Genomic DNA, 19,141 nt, shown 5'->3' with positions numbered 1-19,141 from the left:
GCTTCTTGAATATCAATGGATACTCTTCCCATTTCTGTCTGATCCATTTTAATGGTTTTCTGGTTTCACCAGTCACCGCAAATTACTCTTTAATCTCCGAGATTTAAGCCGAGGAAAGTTTTAGTGGATAAAGTTTATATTCTTTTTACGAGTTTTGGAGTCTACCCCTTTTCCAAGTCTTGGCATTTACTCCATTTCTGTTTCGCGCTTCTATAAATCACCTGCCAACTTTGCTCAGAAAACCCACATCCCATTTCTCTCCGTTTCTCTTTGCCTATTCTGAAACTAGGTACTGCTAGTCTCATTCTCTGTTCTTTTCCCCCGTTCTCTGTTTCCCTTTTTGTTTCTTGAGCTTCATTTGCTCTGATCATGTAGATCACACCCTTCTACATGCTCTGTTTCGGTTTTGAGGCACTTAGTTTGAGCTTAGATCTTTATGTTGACACTTCCATAACTAATGTTTGACTGGGCTTGTTCAAATCCAACAAGCAAAAACTAAAATGGGTTTCTCCAGCTTTACTTCCAGAGAACTATTTTCTGTTCCAGACAACGTTTTCAGTTGTAGAGGCTTTATGTCATCTTTAGCTCAGAACCCTTCATTTTATTTAATGCCTGGTTTTCATGATGGTCTGAACTGGAAGCCACTCTGCTTATTATTTTGGTTTTGATCTGATTTCTTAATAGTTAAAAACCACTGGTTTCTTGTGATACAGACCACTAGGATCTTTAAAGTATTCCACCTAGCACTATATGAGGTTGCAATCTTAGTCTAAGGCTGTTTGTTCGGTGTTGAAAAATCATAGTCTTTGTAGGATGATGATGATATTAGTTTATAAATATTAAGGTTGAAAAGTTGACTGGTTGTATTGTGATTATCCACTTACATTTTGGTTTGTTTTTGCAGTTTCTGGTTTCTCTGATTCACTAAGAAGCGAAATCAATGGCGGACCCACGTATTCTGACCCGTGTCCACAGCCTCAGGGAGAGGCTTGATGACACTCTCTCTGCTCACCGTAACGAGATCCTGGCCTTTCTTTCAAGGTATATATCTATGATCATCACAATGAGGTTTTTTTTTTTCACTTTGTGTTTGTTTGGATCAGTGAAAACAACGTAGTTTTAGAGGGGTAATATGTGTGGGATTGTGGTCTCTGTAGGATTGAAGCCAAGGGAAAAGGGTTTTTGCAGCCTCATCAGCTGATTGATGAGTTTGAAGCAATTCCTGAAGCCACCAAAAAGAATCTGTTGGAAAGTGAATTTGGGGAAGTTCTGAAGAACACCCAGGTAAACTTTTAGAAGTTTTTGCTTGTTTTCGCTAGTTTTTTTTGGGTACAAGTAGTCGTTATCTGCTTAGGATGTCTCTGTTTTGTTCTGAACTTGAAGTGTTTTGGTTAATGTAGGAAGCTATTGTTCTTCCTCCATGGGTGGCACTGGCTGTTCGTCCCAGGCCTGGTGTTTGGGAGTACATTCGTGTCAATGTGCATTCACTTGTTGCCGAGGAGTTGCTTGTGCCCGAGTACTTGCACTTCAAAGAGGAGCTTGTTGATGGAAGGTGAGTTGGATTTGGTTAAATTATAGTCTCCTAGCTATGCTTGATGTGTTTGATGTTCTTATCATACGAATTATTTGGTGTTGCTTTTGTTGATTGCAGTCTTAATGGAAACTTCGTGCTTGAGTTGGACTTTGAACCATTCAATGCATCTTTCCCTAAACCAACTCTTTCCAAATCTATTGGAAATGGTGTCGAGTTCCTCAACCGTCACCTCTCTGCAAAGCTCTTCCATGACAAGGAGAGCATGCACCCTCTGCTAGAGTTTCTCCGAGTTCACTGCTACAAGGGCAAGGTATACATGCTCTTTTGGTTGATCTACTTAGTACCCATTTTCTGGAGACATCTGAAATTGATTGGGGTTTTGTTGGTGCAGAATATGATGCTTAATGACAGAATTCAGAATGTGAATGCACTTCAACATGTTCTGAGGAAGGCAGAGGAGTTTCTGTCTACGCTCGCACCAGCAACCCCATACAAAACATTTGAGGCCAAGTTGCAGGATCTTGGTTTGGAGAGAGGTTGGGGAAACAACGCTGAGCGCGTGCTCGATATGATCCAACTCCTCTTGGAACTCCTTGAGGCACCTGATCCCTGCAATCTCGAAAGGTTCCTTGGCAAAGTTCCCATGGTGTTCAATGTTGTGATCATGTCTCCTCATGGTTACTTTGCACAAGACAATGTGTTGGGGTACCCTGACACTGGTGGCCAGGTCAGTCTATGAGCATGTTTATGTTCTTCGAAGTCTTATTTTGTGTTTGTTTTAGTTGATTAATAATCCTTTATGTTGTATTGCTGTTTCTAGGTTGTTTATATCTTGGATCAAGTTCGTGCTTTGGAGAATGAGATGCTCAGACGTATTAAGGAACAAGGGCTTGACATTACCCCTCGCATTCTTATTGTAAGTCGTTTTCTGAATCTGATATTTCTCTAGCTATTTGTTCATTAAGTTCAATAATCATGTACCTTTATCTAATGTTAATATGACCTAACAACTCAGGTCACAAGGCTCCTTCCTGATGCCGTTGGAACTACTTGTGGTCAACGTCTCGAGAAGGTGTACAATACCAAACATTCTGATATTCTTCGTGTTCCCTTTAGAACCGAGAAGGGTATTGTCCGCAAATGGATCTCAAGATTCGAGGTGTGGCCATACCTAGAGACTTACACCGAGGTGAGGACCTTGTTCCATTGATTTTACCCCCGTCTCTTTTTTATTGGTTTGTATTTAACTCGGATTCAGACTGACCATCTTTGGTGATTTTAGGATGTTGCAACAGAACTTGCTAAAGAGTTCCAGGGCAAGCCTGATCTCATTATTGGAAACTACAGTGATGGTAACATTGTGGCCTCGTTGTTGGCTCATAAGTTGCATGTTACTCAGTGCACCATTGCCCATGCTTTGGAGAAGACAAAGTACCCTGATTCCGACCTCTACTGGAAGAAACTAGATGACAAGTACCACTTCTCTTGCCAGTTCACTGCTGATCTTATCGCCATGAACCACACCGACTTCATCATCACCAGTACCTTCCAGGAGATTGCTGGAAGCAAAGACACTGTAGGCCAGTACGAGAGTCACACCGCTTTCACCATGCCTGGTCTGTACCGTGTTGTTCATGGGATTGATGTCTTCGACCCCAAGTTCAACATTGTTTCACCAGGGGCTGACATGGACATTTACTTCCCTTATACTGAGAAGGAAAAGAGGTTGACACATTTCCACCCTGAACTCGAAGAGCTCATCTACAGCCAAGAGGAGAATAAAGAACACTTGTGTGTGTTGAAGGACAGGAACAAGCCGATCATCTTCACAATGGCAAGGCTGGACCGTGTAAAGAACATCACTGGGCTGGTTGAGTGGTATGGTAAGAACAAGAAGCTTAGAGAGCTGGTTAACTTGGTTGTTGTTGCTGGGGATCGACGAAAGGAGTCCCAGGACAATGAGGAGAAGGCTGAGCTTAAGAAGATGTATGAGCTGATTGACACCTACAAGCTGAATGGGCAGTTCAGATGGATTTCTTCTCAGATGAACCGCGTGAGGAATGGTGAACTCTACCGTGTCATTTGTGACACCAAGGGAGCTTTTGTGCAGCCTGCTGTGTATGAAGCCTTTGGTTTGACTGTTGTTGAGGCCATGACTTGTGGTTTGCCCACATTCGCTACTTGCAAAGGTGGCCCGGCTGAGATTATTGTGCACGGAAAATCCGGCTACCATATTGATCCATACCATGGTGAGCAAGCTGCTGAGATCCTTGTTGACTTCTTTGAGAAGTGCAAGAAAGACCCTTCTCACTGGGACAAGATTTCCCAGGGAGGCCTGCAGCGTATCGAAGAGAAGTAAGCAAAGCATCTTCTGATCTCTATCTATTACACTTCATTTCACACAGTTTGTTGAATAGCTCATCCAATATTTGGTTTCTTGTTGTTTAGGTACACCTGGCAGATCTACTCTGAAAGGCTCCTGACCTTGACTGGAGTTTATGGGTTCTGGAAGCATGTCTCTAACCTTGATCGCCTTGAGAGCCGTCGCTACATTGAAATGTTCTATGCTCTCAAGTACAAAAAGCTGGTGAGTTATTTGCCTTAGAATTCCCCACTTATACTAAATTTTCTTCACGCATTTTTACTCACCAAATTTCTGTTTACCTTTCCAGGCCGATTCTGTTCCTCTTGCTGAGGAGTAAAGTGCAAGATCAAGTAAATAAAAGAGGCAGAAGCAATCTGTTAGCCGAGTGTCATCATCAAGTTTTCCTTGGCGGTTTGGGAGAATAACTAAATATTGTGATTATGTGTTCTGGCTTTCCTTCTCCTTTAATTTTTCCATTTTCAATTCATCATTGCTGATTGTAATTGGAAATGTTTTGAATTTGGGCTTTAAACCCATTCATCAATTATCCGATCGTATTTCTCACTATCACCATTATCTCAATCTCATTATCGATTATGAATTTGGGCTTTAGATATCTCATTATCGATTCACAATACGACCTTAAGATGAGACACAATAAATACAATGTTCAAAGTAAATAAAACGAGTTTTTATCCATATATAGTCCCAGAAAGCTACTTCAATATCTGCATGTGGTGCCATCGAACGCAAAGAGACCGTCAAGGTAGAAAATACTGGCCATTGTTATTTTCGGACACCTTGTTCATTCTTGCCAAGTCTAGTATTTCACAATCGTATCTGATCCTGACCTTCCTTGAGCTTCTTGTTATTTGCTTCTGCATATCTGTCTTCCTGGACTCGGCTTTATACCTCAATCGTTGTTCTCCGTTCCTCAATCTGAGTAAGTTGTATGCCCTCGTCTTAAATATATACTAATTTTCCAGAATGAAGAGGTGAAAATTCGCGAGGGAATCCCTACGCTGGAAAAATTCCCTTTTTCTATTTTATTCCTCAACAATGTATATATATACTCTCAGCAACAAAACTCGCCTTCAACTATTGGCATTTGGACTTGGTTATTACTTATTACAAATGTACAGTATTTTTACAGCTGCAATATATGCAGTTCCTTCTATATATTTTTACAGTATTAGTACTTATCACTATACATACATATATATACATGTATAGTGATGGGAAGAACCGAAGAAGCAAAAAGAGTTGAAGTTGCAGTCAAGAGCACTTGATCGGATCATATGGGGATGATGATTGAAGACACGAGCTCATTTCCTAGTCACGGAATTGCCTACCACCTTTGATTTTGTATGTATATACACAGCCTTGGTGACCATCTGTCATGAAAGATCAAAAGCTACTATGAAGCACTTTCAACTTTCAATTTCCTTTCCACCTTTGAACCTGGTCTTTGTTGTACTTGCTTCCCCATAACCCCTAGGCTGTTCCTGGTTTCAGGGTCAAAACGCCTTAACATCATCGATAACATGTTCACTGGTATCAGATATAGTTATTCCTCAGTTGTACTTTCCATACTCTCTGTAGGCAGAGGCTCTCTCGGGTATAGAATTATTGCCAATAATAAAGCGAATGCAAAACCAGTTAGCCCACTGAATGGTTCAAAATGGTGTGTTCCGATAATCCAAAGAGGAGAGTTAGCCCGGTAGGTTAGAAAACCACCCCTCTGTAAGATGAAACTTGAAGCAAGCATTCCTGCACGCAACCCAATTGGAACAGAAAGGCTGCCTTGGTTTCTTTGCCGAGCACCAGCTAAACTCACAGATAGCAGCCAAAGTCCTGGTATTGCCCACAGAGACCTGAAATCCCATTAAAAGAAATGATGAGACTGAAGAAGACAAGACCTCAAGAAGGCAAACAAATGACGTACAATAAATAAAGGCAACCTCTGGCATAATGAGAATGCAAGTCCTGATAATATTATAGATCGATGATATCCAAGATCTGCAGCAATTTCTTGAGGGAGCCATGACCTGAAGAATAATTCTTCCACAAGAGCAACGCCAGTTGCTGTTAAGATACTTTGACCAACCAACTTAAGTACTTGTCCAGACACTTGGAGCAATTTCATGGCATCTAAAGAAGATGGAGTGGAAGGCCAAGAGATATCTACACAGCCAAGTAATGCATTTGCAGATTGCATTGACAAAACAAGCACTGCTCCACCAATCAACCCCTTGAAAAGATCGAACAACTGCAAGCGCAGAGCTTTAAAAATCATATCACTGGAAGCTAGCAACTGACATTATAAGATTATGTACAAAACAAGAAAGGTAGTAAGCATTGTTTATGCAGTAGTGGAGATAGTGAGTACTGATTTCTAGCGAATCCAATGGGGCAAAAAAGTGATATTTGTTCCTTAAAATCTTACCCATACTGAACTCGCAGTTTCCTTAGAAAGCCTATTCTGCTCCATATAATCCGCAATTCAAACCATATTGAGTATTGACTAATGAGAGTTAGCCTCCCTTCTTTTTTTTTCTTTTTTTTGGGGGGGGGTGGTTCAAATAATGCGTGCGTTGGGTTCCATTACTAGTCTGCCAGTCAAAACCAAAAACAAAGAGGAACCATCCAATTAATCTTATACCCCCAACTTAAATGTATTGGACTCAATTAAACAACAATGCTTTCCCCCACAATGACTAGAGCATGTAAACACAAGTCAAGTCTTCAATCCTTATGAATAGACATGCATGACCCGGACCACATACCCAGTTCCTGTCCAGAGTTTCAGTTAAACTCATACCTTTGGCAATGACGTCAAATCCAGCCCATATTCTGCAAGGGGATCTTCATATCCACGTATTCTTTTTCCCCATAATGTAACAAGTATCATGAATGCAGCGTAGAGGCCAATAATGCAAGCAAGATCAGCCATTCTGGAGGGGGTATGAGTTGCCCAGCTTTGCATAAATGTTGGAAGTAGTGGGACAGCAACTGGTGACCATAAAACAAGTGTCATACCAGCAAAACCCAAAATCCTAGTTACACAAAATCAGCACAAAGGAGCATCAGTAAAACAATTTTAAAGCTAGAAGTCAAACTCCACTACAAGGGACATTCCTTGAGAACATGATGCAATGATACAGATAAAAAAGTTATGACTCACATAGTCTTAGTATCTTTACTACATAGATTAACATCAGAGTACATTTTTCAAGACACCAATATGTATCACGAACGATATGAAAAAAGAAAGAAAAAAAGGAAGAAAGAAACACCAAAAGCGTTTCTAGCTCAGTATTAAAATCTGCATCAATTCAGAGAATACCTTTGGTACAAGGGACGCTCAGATAGATGAAGAAACTGGATTAGCTTGTCAGTCAAACTCATTGCACCACGCATACCACCCCAGAGCAAAGCAAGCTTGCCAACTAGCCTCAACATGCCACCATTTTGTCCCATATCAACCATCATTGCGACCAATCTGGTTTTGAATTAGCAATAAAATTAGTAAAAGACAGCAGTAGCAGATAAATTTATGTGTAAATTGAATATATTCTTTCTTTGCTAAGACCTTTCTTGATCCAGTCCACCATCTTGGTTCTTGGGTACGACAGGGCCAGCAACTGACATAGCTTTCTCAGCAAGGCTCGTGACAATGTTACTTTGGTGTTTGTCAGGTGCCTCCTCAGGATTCTCGGGCTCCATCTGACCATTACTATTCATCTTGATGGGCTGTAATGAACTCCCAGAAGTTTCATTGCCGGTGATTGAATCCTGTATGTACATAAAGTCAGCTGACTTCTATCTTCATAAAAAGGATATTAATTTAGAGGCCAAACTTATTCAAAAGGGCAATGGGAAACCACATGGACATCCTATTAGGCAGCTTCCACTTCAGCAGAAGAAGTAAATAAACACCATCAGGAAGGCAAAGACAAGGTGATGAAAAAACAAAGGCACCATTTTAATGTTATAAAATTTTGATTAGCATAGTTGTCTTATTGGAAAGGAAAAACTTGTCGCCTCCAACTATAAAGTAAGCAGTCCAGTAAAACCCAAGTATGGGCATATATGCATATAACTATAATTATAAGTAAACTGTAAACATAATTTGTTTCAAAGATACCTGGTGGTCCACCAATAAAGCAGACGCTCCAAGGGCAGCTGTAACAGCACCAACCATAACACTGTTGTTTAAGTTCTTCAACTCCGTTTTTTCCTCTTTCTTATCAACCGACTCCATCTTTTCCTCTTTCTGATCAATCAAACTGTCCGACCTTGTAACATGATCAGACTTATCAACAGCCACGTGGTGAATCTCTGTGCCTCTAACTTTAGCCATATCATGCTCTCCAGACATTTTAGCTTGACTAAGAATTGGAGGTTTCGCGTGGCCACTATCTCGCACTGTGGCCACAACAAAATATTTTCTCAGTGCAGCTAAGCTTGAGCCTACTATTACACCAACTGGCACTACTCTTCTTAAGAAGCTAGTCTCTTGAACAGCAGATGATATGGCTGTAATCACATGCTCTCCATGAAGGGTACCGACTTTTTCTGAGCCAACACTATGGTACTCAACTTCCAAACGTGGATCATAGGCATTTCCAACAGAAAACGATACAGCATTAGCCACTTGTTCCAATTCTCTGGTAAGATATGGTTCCATTATTTCTATGTCAGCAGCACTTTGTCTGCGACCAACTTCAACCGTCAAATTATCCAATATAGTATTTCTCACAAACTCCCCAAAGTCCTCTCTTTCATCTTCACCAATTTCAACCCTCTCTTCAACAATATCTACCGCTTCATATTCTTTTACTGGCTCCTGATGCTTTTCTGTATCTAAAATTATATAAGCTGGTTCAATAACTTCATCATCAACAGATTTCTGTGCCTCAACCTTCTGAGCAACCACATCATCAACAGAATCCCCAACATTTCCAGGTTGCTCGAGGAGTTTCCACTGACCTTCTTCTGGAAAATAGTCCAGCAATAAAGAAGCGGTTGCATCTAAATCTAGTGATTGGGCACGAACCTTTGAAAGAAGATAATTATGCACCCCACTAGAGATTGAAGTTATGCAAGGTGGTATTGAAGTCAAGCAAGGTGGTACATTGTTTACATGATCGATACCAACCATCTGATCCCTCATCTCAGTATTGTCCTCACCTACCTGATTAACTCTGTCACTTCCCAGTGAACTGATACCATTTGCTTTAATTGATACAGGGCTTTGAGCAGGCTTCTCTTCCAAGACAGTTGTTGCATCAGGCTGCTGGTCGATAGCATTGACATGACCATTAGATACAGAAATATCGCTTAATCCATCAACATGAACACGCTGGTCCGACTTACTGATTTCTGAATTTTCTTGAATATTGTCACCACCAGGATTCTCCTTTAGAGATGCAGAATCACTCTTGTTTGCTTCATTTTCATCATCGGCACTCTCCTCCAATTGAGTAATCATATTTTCTAAAACCCCAAAAACATTGCTAACTGCCATTTGGGTGGAATCATCCATCCCTGTTAAGGCATCAAATGCCTCAGTAACACTAAATGCTGGGGCATTAGGCGCCGGGACACTAGGTGCCGGGGCATTAGGTTCTGGGACACCAGGTGCCGGAGCATTAGGTGTTGAGGTACTAGGTGCTGGGGCATTGGAATCAGATGTATCAGACTTGCTTTCATCTATTACAGGCTGTGTATTCTTGTTTTCCTTCTTTTGATTATCATTACCTTCCTCAACTTTTGTGTCTAACTGAGCATCTCCTCCATCTTGCTTCCTCTTGTCCTCGACAATTACTCCAGTGGAATTGTTAGGCTTAGTCTGCTCTGATCCCTTTGCACTATTGTTATGATGTTCAGAATCAGAACTTCCTGATTCAGAAGTATCCTTGATGATAGAACCAGAGATATCGCTCCCATCAGTGCTCAATGTAGGATCCAGAGTTAAAATTGTTGGTGATTGCTCTGAGGGATGAGACCCCATAGAACCAGAGATATCGCTCCCATCAGTGCTCAATGTAGGATCCAGAGTTAAAATTGTTGGTGATTGCTCTGAGGGATGAGACCCCGGTTCTAGTTCCCCAGGGAGCTTATTATCAGCCGGTTGACTGTCAACAGAGCTATCCAACAAATCATCCGATTTTTTCAACACATCAGACGAATGATGGTCTTCTTTTGCACCTTCTGAGCTTGAAATTCTCTCGTCTTGGATCTTTGGCTTCAAACCTGCCGATATATCAGGGATTCGAACAGCACCCAGGAGCTGATCAAATTTTAGGTTAGGACCTTGAGCATGTAAAACACCAGATACAGCAGCTGTTAGCTTCCCCCGAACATCTTCAGGCACAGCATCTTGCAAAGCCTGCATTATTGTGTCTCCTCGATCAACTGCTGCTAAGACCTGGGCATGCAGACCACAAAAATGTCAGGCAAAATATAATAATGGAAATAGTAGTATGAAACAATTACTTGTATAGTACTGATATAGTAAATTACTAATGAGCCTAAAGACAGCTATTTCCTAACACCTAGGAGCAACTAAGAAATAAACCCACATAAATTTCAGAAGATACAATTTCTGACATTCAGGTACATATGCTTGATAAATTATACTATGTTTCAAGAAAGTTACCAAGCAAAGAGAGCCTAATTAATATATGATATGAACATAAATGGGATAACAAATGTGAAACACAGCATGAAAAATAAAACTTTAAAGCACCACCTTCTTCTTCTTTTCTTCAGTTAGAATATCTGGCATGGTTACATCAAGCATGTTCATAACAACTTCTGCTGTCTGTAACACTTGACCTCTTTCACCATCTGCAGGATTAACTTCCTCCTCATTGACCAACGCTGGATCATCAGGGTGAGTCTTATCCAGTACAACCAACGCGGGATCATCAGTGTGAATCTTATCCAGTACACCATTTTTCACATCTTGCAGCTCTGTATGTTCAGTCTCTGACTTTCTCCATGAATCCTTTTTAGATGCTAACCAGAAGCTAGCAGCTGAATCAGTTTCTCCGAACATCTTCTCTGTACTATTTGCTGCATATCCATTTAAAGAACCTGACTGGCTCAAGATATATCGATCTGAAGAATTCTTTTTAGATTTTAACCAGAAGCTAGCAGCAACATCACGTTCTTCATGAGCTAATTCTCTTGATGGCTCAAAGGGCAGATCCACATCTTTAAGAAGTGGGTGGCGACCCTTTAAAAGTCCAAGCTCCACAGCTGTGAGCCACTGCAAATCACACAATCCTCATTAGTATATTGAAGTCCAAGGTGAGACTCCATCAGCTTCTTTAATAGTGACGACCATGAGGTGGATATCATACCACTTCTTCCAAACCTCAAAGAATAAGTAGCTAGACCTTACCTCGATTGTTAGGCGCTGGCACCAAGATAGAGCAGATCCGCAATTGTCAACCACATAAGAAGGAAAAAAGGAGCACAAGAGTAGGCTTGTAAATGGATTTTCTGCTATTGAACTGCGTGGAATTGTTAACGGTGGTGCTGATTCATCGTCGCGCTTCTGATAAAAGGACAGGTTTGGTATATGAATGCACAGTAAACAAACAAATAATATCATCAAAGTTCAAAAGCATGGCATGAAGTTGAAAACCACAGCACCTGTATAAATAAAACGGGAATCTTCACATTCCCAACCACACCTCTTGTACTTGATTGTGAATAAAAATCGTCAATGTCATCATAACCATGAGATACCATGGAGATTGCTTTCTCAAATTCCCGAACAGATTTTGCGGAGAGAGCTTGATCCACGTCAAAACCTTTTGCTCTTCCTTGAAACAGTTCCTACAAAGCATAAATACTAGCACTAAGACCACAGAGAGCATTCTAAGTACCAACTCCTTCCATACCAGGATTGTAAATTCCATTCACAAAGTTTTGAAAGAAATACCTTGTTCGATCTCAGAATATCAATCAGTCCCTCAGTGAACTGCTGATCCACGGCCATTCGATGAGGAGAGGACTTAGTGGCCTCCACCAAATCGAAAGGATTGTCTATACAAGTAGCGGCCGTAAGCGGTGAGCTCTCCCCGATTTCAGCCAGGTACTTTGTCAACATGTTTGCACCGTAACCCCAGCCAACTCCCACCAAAGTAGTCCCTGACCTCGCCTTATTAATGAACTCTACAGCAGTGGATACATCATCGCTATCAGCAGCTGAAAATAACCTACATACAATTTAGTCCTACTGTCATCAACTAATTTTCGAGCCTTCTCTACTCCCTAACAATTGATCAATTCCACTACATATGCATATCACACAACTAGCATTCAACTATTCAATCACTATGATACAAGACTCAAGGGAGTGAGGTCATACCGCGGCGTGGTCAGAGGTGAGCCAGCACAGCCCCTAGGGTTCACGACGATCGGAAAACAGCCCCGGCCGAGAGCCTCACACACAAACGACCTGACATTTGGGTCCATGCTCCCTTGGGCGGTGCCAGGCACCAGAATCAAGGTGGTGTCCAGTCCATGCTCTTCTTCAAGGTCCAAACCCGCCGGCCAATCCAACGACACGACGCCGCCGTCGTCTGTGTTCACACAGCGTCTCTGATACTCCAACTTTTCTACAACATCACTATCAGTCTCAGTAGTACCGGAGAGAATCCAACCGGAATTCACCTTGACGAAGTTGCCGCCTTCCTTCACCAGCCTCTCGTCCACCTCCTCCAGCAGCTCCAACGAAATCGCCGGACACCTCACCAGCACGGACCGGTTAAACGGCGTCGGACTGGTCAGCAGAAGCCACTCCCCGGAGACCTCGCCGGAGCTGCGTTTTGAATTTGAGAAATCAGAGAGGAACAGCGCCGCGCCGGAGAAGAAGGCGATCGCGGGAGCGGCGAACTGCAGGGAGTTGGGGGAGGGGAGCTGCGAGATGAAGTCGTGGAAGCTAGGGTTACCGAGGCGGCTGCGGAGAGTGAGGTGGCGGAGCTTGAGTCGGCGGCGGCGGAAGACGCGGAACTCGCGGATCTGAAAAGCGTGGGAGGGCGGGAAACGAGGGACGAAGGAGGAGGAGGTGAGGCGGTGGTTGGTTTGGGTAAGGTTCATAGTTGGGCGATGATCACGTGGATTTTGGGGGGTGGGTTTGAAATGAAGAAGAAAATGGGGACAAAGAGAAGGAGATAGCGAATCAGAGACTGAGATTTGAGAGAGAGCGCGAAAGGTCTAGAGAAGAGGGAGTGGACGGTGGAGAACAAAACGGGTCGGGTGTGGGGGATCCGCGTTTTGATTTGTTAATTGGATTTTGAGGCGGGAGCGCTAACTGTTAAAGGTGGGGGCTTGTTAAAAACAAAAACACCTGGGAACGTTTTTCCAAGTGACTAACGGTCCATAATTACGTTACGTGTTCTTTTTTTTTCTTTTTTTTTTGACCGTGCATTTTTTCTTTTTATGATATAGTTTGTTAGGAAACAGTTCGGGGTCTATTTTCAATGTTTTGAGATAACGACTTGTGCGGTCATTTTAGTGTTGCATTGAGGGAACCCTCTTTTTGGTCGACATGCCACAAATATGTAATGTTGATTAATGAAATTATATTACTATAGGCCGTTTGTTCCCAGGTGAATAATTTAAAATCAATTTTAACTGTGCGGTGTGAATAATCGGTTATAGTCGTGTAGTATGAATAATTGTCAAAATTATGTTAAAGTGTGATGAATTTTAATATAAAAGTGTGGTGAGTTTAGATATTGACTAAAACGACAAAAGTTAAAAATAGTTGTTTTTATATGAAAACACTTTAAATGAGGGCATGCTAAGTAATCTTTCAAATAATTTGGTAGCTTTTGAAATCTCTATAATTCGATGCTTCAAAAACAAACTTTCATAATCTGTCTAAGAAAGTTGATCAATTTCATCTTATCAAACAACTCAACTAGGTTTAAATTGGAATTTAAGCAGCAACTACGGGGCCAAATTGGCCCTATATCATCCGGTTATTCCGGTGTGTATCACATTGAATTTATGATCAATCAAGATACTTGATGTAATATGTTATCAATGAATACAGTTGCAGTACGTTTTTTTTAAGTCGCCAAACTTCTCCTCGGACATAAAAGTTAAAAATATTACTTTGTTAGTTTTGTTGGAAATTGGGATGATAGATATAAACTGTGATAAAATATCAACGATATACTGATTAGTATCAAGTTTCAATCATATCTTAGATGTGTTTTACGTACGTATGGAGTAAACTAAAGAAGTCCTATTTAACAAAAATTAGACTAAGTTTGAAGTTTGGTGAATATAAGTTGCTCGAGTGGTCGAGCTAGATACTCAAAAAGATCCAGTATCATTTATTTAGCGGAAATTGAGCTAAATTTGAAGTTTGGCGAATGTAATCTGATTCAGCTGGATACTCAAAGAGGTTATCTGATTCTAGTTCGTGAAAAGGGTCACAGTTGAACTGATAACTAATTTCAGAATTTTGAAAAGGAAATAATTTGGGTCTAGCCAATAATCAGCCCGTTAGAGAAGGCCTACGACGTGCCCCTAATTGTGGTTGGCGAGTGTGGACCAAGGTGACACTAAGCTACGACTTAAAGCCCAACGGCCCAGTAGAAAAGGTTAGCCCATATGAGACAGCAACTCCGAACTCTAAATTGTCTCCGGCCAACTCTCCAAGTAATGTTCCCGTCTTAAAGAATGAAACACAGTTGACATATATAAATTCTAAACAAGCATATATAGTTGCCAGTTGCCGATTAAAGTTGTCAAGTCCCTGAAGATAAAGATGATCAGGAATTCCGGAAGGCATGGTTCAGATGATTGTGATTGAGCTAACTAGGGAGGTTATGGTTTTGATTGACGAAAGCGAAAACTACATGCTACAGTTGGGATGGATTATGAAGATGAAATGAATGAGGGGAAAGTGGCCGAAGTTCCTTTTGAAAGTGAAACTGATAAGGATTGGAAAATGAACTGAACGATGAAGAATTGAAGATAGTCGACATATCATTGGTGAAACGTACTGAGCATGGCGGAATGACGTACGGATGTCCTTCAGAGTTCAGAAGACGGAAGCCTGTCAAATATTATTAAGCTGCAGTTGAAGAATTGATGGACAAAGAGAAATGAGCCTGATCTGGGTTTGTGTTTGTGCATATATATCATGCATGCATCATTTTTGCACCTAAGAGATCCAACAGTTTGCTGGTACGTATGGCACTGCGAGGTCCAACTAAGCTTAATTTTCCAGTGAAGTGAGTGAACTACATATTTTTCTAGGTCAGTAACGTCAGTTATACTTGCTTTACCGCTGTGAAACCAAACTTCCAGAGATACCTTACACTTCTGCCTTGGGTTGCAATGATTGCAGTCGAAGGTTCGATCTTACTGGATGTTCGCACTTTCACGTAAAAATCTAGGGTTATATTCCATCCAATCTCTTTCTGAATACATATACATATATTTAGAGCAGAAATGTTTGCATAATGAAGTTTTGCAACTCTACAGTACGTACTTCTATATTCAATTGTCTCTTTAACGCATCTAGACTTTCGTTTAAATTCCATTCGTGCTCAAGTAACTATTCTCTTTTTGAGAAGTGACTGAACAAAAATGTTTGGCAAACGCAGCAGGTCGATCATGACTTCATGAGGTACGGTCAATGCCTAAGGTAAGGCAGACCCAGCAGCCAAGATCAGCCGGCTGCTGCCTAGAGAAATAATTCCAGTTTTGAACAACGATACGCAGCACGGCAGCAGAACTTACCTGCGGGAACTCTCTTTCACTGATGAGAATGTTATACTAATGGGTGCTGAACTGCTAATGGTGCATGTATAGTAGTTACTAATAAGAAAACAATTGCATTGTCAGTATTGACTCACATTGCTGTTCCATGGTCCAAACAGTAGCAATTAATCCATTTGATCCATCGCCAAATGAGCGTTGAGCCTTACAGGTGAGAGGGCACATTGCTATCGATCAGATCAAAGTCATGAAACACTGATCGACCTATATATCTAATTATCTATCATAGATTATGATAATTAGAGACTAACGTTTACGATAAGCTCGACCATATTCCTTAAGCACACATGACCGTGAGCCTAAACTTGGGACCGTGACACATTGATAGATAGACTACGACATCTTGTCTGCATTTTATTTGTGTTGTACCAATAAAGAAAGCTGCGTAATATGTCTTGTTCGCATAACCAACCTGCAAAATATTCCAACAAAACAAAGAAAAACCTGCAATCCCAAAAACATGAGATTGATTGTACATGTTTCCATTAGAGAGCAATCAGATTGCAGCAACTACTATAATTCTGACGTAGATTTCTGAATGATGTGATTGCTGTCAGAAATATATTGATGTGGCTTCCTTCAACTATCGCTTTTGAATTAACAACTAATGAAGACTGATGTGGATTGAAGAACATGATAAAAGAATCTTAAACACCTCGATCGCGGTTTCGACCACAAGTGTTTAATTAGCTTGGTTTAAATGGTTTAATATTCATTTAAACACTTTTTGTCCCGGGTGTTAGAGGCTTAGAGCCTTAGAGAGATTGAAGTCTTCTTAGTTGTGATTACATACTAATTAGTCATTAGACACTATTATTCTATATATCTTCGCGCGCAGATCAAGTGAGAACATGAACTCAAATTAAACTAACAGAGGTTGGTATATTTCTAATGATGTACAAGATTACGCATTAATTGATCGATCAATCAAACATTCAATTATGTTTATAAAATGACAAGGTTATTTTCGGTGCGCATACATATATGTGTTTGGCCAAGGCACATGCAATAAGATCATCTACACTGTTAAAACCTAGTTATATATTTGCAATTATATAACATATATGTTACTGGTAGGGTGACACTGAGTAGTGAGAACTACTAGTTATTCATAATCATTAATCAACAACAAAGGTTTAAGTATCTCCTCATCTCTATTATTGCCTTTCTAATATACTCTACCATACATTTCTGATCAAATTCTTCACAATATTTTCGGAGATTTCGAGATTCCGACCGGCGCTGCAATTTCGGCCGACACAAGCAGGAGCGCCGGGAGGAGGGAAGTGCGGTTGTGTTGGTCGGTGGTCGGTGCCGTTATTGCGTGTCGCCGGTAGTCGGAATCGCCGAATTTGCGTCGTACGGACAGTGCGGACGTCCGCAGCTAAAAATTTTTGTATATATATATATAGTATGTTTTGTTTTTAACCTTTCCATTCTCTCATTCTGAATCAGGGCTTATCATGACTGGTTTCAACAGTTCAAATAATGTTGCCATTTCAATCTGCATAATAATTAAGTACTTAATGATTTCACACTAGTTTTTGCCTCGCACATTAATATGCGGGTATTCCATTATATATCATCCCTGCTTGATATATATATATATATATATATATATATATATATATATTTTATGACAATGTACATGAATCCACGTGGAGGAGTATGGGTGTGATGAACATTAATTGTTAACATTTCGATCTAAGCACTGATCAAATGTTTATAAACCTTACTAATAGAAATGGAAACAAATAATTAAACTCGAGGACATGGCTCAAGTATTATGGGACGTCATGCCAAGTCCATGTGTAATTCACATGCCTTTACATGATCATTGGTTGCTACTGACCTACTGTATCTTTTCCAAGATTTTCCAAAAACTTGCAAACTATATATCAATGCTATAAGTTTTAATATTGGCTTGAGAAGATATTGTATGATCCTCACGCCTTACCTTAATAATTGGGTAACAATTTGCTTTGCTATGTCTTCTGTCGCGATGGACATATTCTTGGAGGGAAACAAGTAGAATCTTTTTAATTCAAAAGGCCAATAAATTATTCGGGCATTGTTATATTATCCATGGGGTATTACCTTTTCCTCAAGTTATAGGTAGGTTATGGGGTTTTATGATTAATTCTCCTTGTCTTCTCTGATAATATTAAGAATTAGGGTTGTTACCACTTACCAGCGGTTAGCATATAATGGCATTTTGCCCCGGATTTTTATTCTGGAAGACGAAGACTCCTTCTTCTTCATTGGCTTACTTCTAGATTATTTAACCTTCTCAAATCGTCTGCCAGTAGAACCAAAAAGAAGTGTGTATGTGGATAATATTTTCAAGACAATGAAAACGACATAGCACGTGTCTATCAGTTTCATCACTAACTTGTTTTTTCCTTTATCTCTGACTTAAAAAGATAAATAGTAGAATGAAACCGGTCAAATTCGTTCGAAAGGAATAGAGGAGGAAGAACTACAACAAAATAATGATATAGAGATATCAGATATAATATACATATATCCTGCTAGCACTCTCAAATCTTGTTCAACTCTTTCACTAGGACAAAGCTAGGAAACAAATTAGTCAAAATGTCCCAGAAGTTAAAATCACAGAACACTGTTAATTATTCCATATATTCGTATAAACTATAAAGAAACACTATTAATTATTTTAACTCATCAAACGAACTTAGGAAACAAAATGGTTCAAAAAGCATATACAAGATTAAAATGTGGAAGAGAATAGGCGCAGAAATATACAAGAATTAGGAAGCAAAAGAATATACACGAAATCTAAAGAGGTGAGGGGGCCTTAATCATAACAAAGTCCTAAAAGAAAAGGAAATGATTTACTACAAAACTCAAAACTCCAAAAGCAATAGTAACTAATTATGTTTTCTTGCTAGAAAGTTTAGAAAATTCATCGTGTTTACTTAGGAATAAAAATACTAGTTAAGTTAACTCATGTGAGTATTTTTTTTCACATCATCTTAATAACTGGTGAAAAATTGGCAAAAAAGCCTGAGCTCAGCACGAGCTCGACCCATTAAATATCGGCTCGGCACAGCCCAAGTCTGTTAGCGGCCCAACTCAAGCCTTGTACCACACATTTTCGCAAGTTAATTTGGCACCACAAATTCCAAATCAATAAATTGGAAATGAATTAGTATGTAGTAATTAATAAAAAATAGAAAGGAACTCGAGCAAAGATGTGGCGGTGTATGTGGCTTTGAGGATAATACAAACAATATTGAAAAAAAACAATAATAAATCGCCGCAAACATAAAATCCCCTCAAATGCAAACCCACCGGCCCAATTACTAATTTACCATTACGCCCCTGTCCGTCTCCTTTATATACGAACCTTCCTTCCCATTTCCAAATCCCTCAACAAGAAACACCCACAACTCTTA

The 19,141-nt window shown here is 40.2% G+C and overlaps 2 protein-coding genes across 4 annotated transcripts; one reads left to right on the top strand and one right to left on the bottom strand.

Annotated features, from left to right (window-relative positions):
• Positions 1–125: 125 nt before the first annotated feature.
• On the top strand, positions 126–4,466 carry LOC126797172 (sucrose synthase). The gene is made up of 11 exons (XM_050523847.1): positions 126–289; positions 905–1,041; positions 1,158–1,284; positions 1,401–1,552; positions 1,652–1,844; positions 1,926–2,261; positions 2,355–2,450; positions 2,550–2,723; positions 2,817–3,889; positions 3,983–4,121; positions 4,207–4,466. Exons 2-11 carry the CDS (start codon positions 941–943, stop codon positions 4,234–4,236), a joined length of 2,421 nt encoding a protein of 806 aa, XP_050379804.1. The 5' UTR covers positions 126–289; positions 905–940; the 3' UTR covers positions 4,237–4,466.
• A 532-nt stretch (positions 4,467–4,998) lies between these two features.
• On the bottom strand, positions 4,999–13,131 carry LOC126797150 (uncharacterized). 3 transcript variants are annotated; one of them, XM_050523824.1, is made up of 11 exons: positions 12,289–13,131; positions 11,860–12,136; positions 11,568–11,753; positions 11,314–11,469; positions 10,657–11,178; positions 8,047–10,332; positions 7,492–7,694; positions 7,246–7,401; positions 6,721–6,955; positions 5,861–6,168; positions 4,999–5,773 (listed from the first exon to the last, which is right to left on the bottom strand). In XM_050523824.1, the coding sequence occupies exons 1-11, from the start codon at positions 13,017–13,019 to the stop codon at positions 5,467–5,469; spliced, it is 5,367 nt and encodes a 1,788-aa protein (XP_050379781.1). In that variant the 5' UTR covers positions 13,020–13,131; the 3' UTR covers positions 4,999–5,466. The 3 variants fall into 3 exon arrangements, with proteins under 3 accessions (XP_050379781.1, XP_050379788.1, XP_050379794.1); XM_050523831.1 differs by having other exon boundaries at positions 11,860–12,125; positions 12,289–12,436; XM_050523837.1 differs by having other exon boundaries at positions 11,860–12,092; positions 12,289–12,435.
• Between the last annotated feature and the right edge of the window lie 6,010 nt (positions 13,132–19,141).

Source organism: Argentina anserina, chromosome 1, assembly GCF_933775445.1.
Source record: "Argentina anserina chromosome 1, drPotAnse1.1, whole genome shotgun sequence".
Taxonomy (NCBI): Eukaryota; Viridiplantae; Streptophyta; class Magnoliopsida; order Rosales; family Rosaceae; genus Argentina; species Argentina anserina.
The sequence above is the reverse complement of the archived record's forward strand: the minus strand, read 5'-3'. Positions and strand labels throughout refer to the sequence as shown.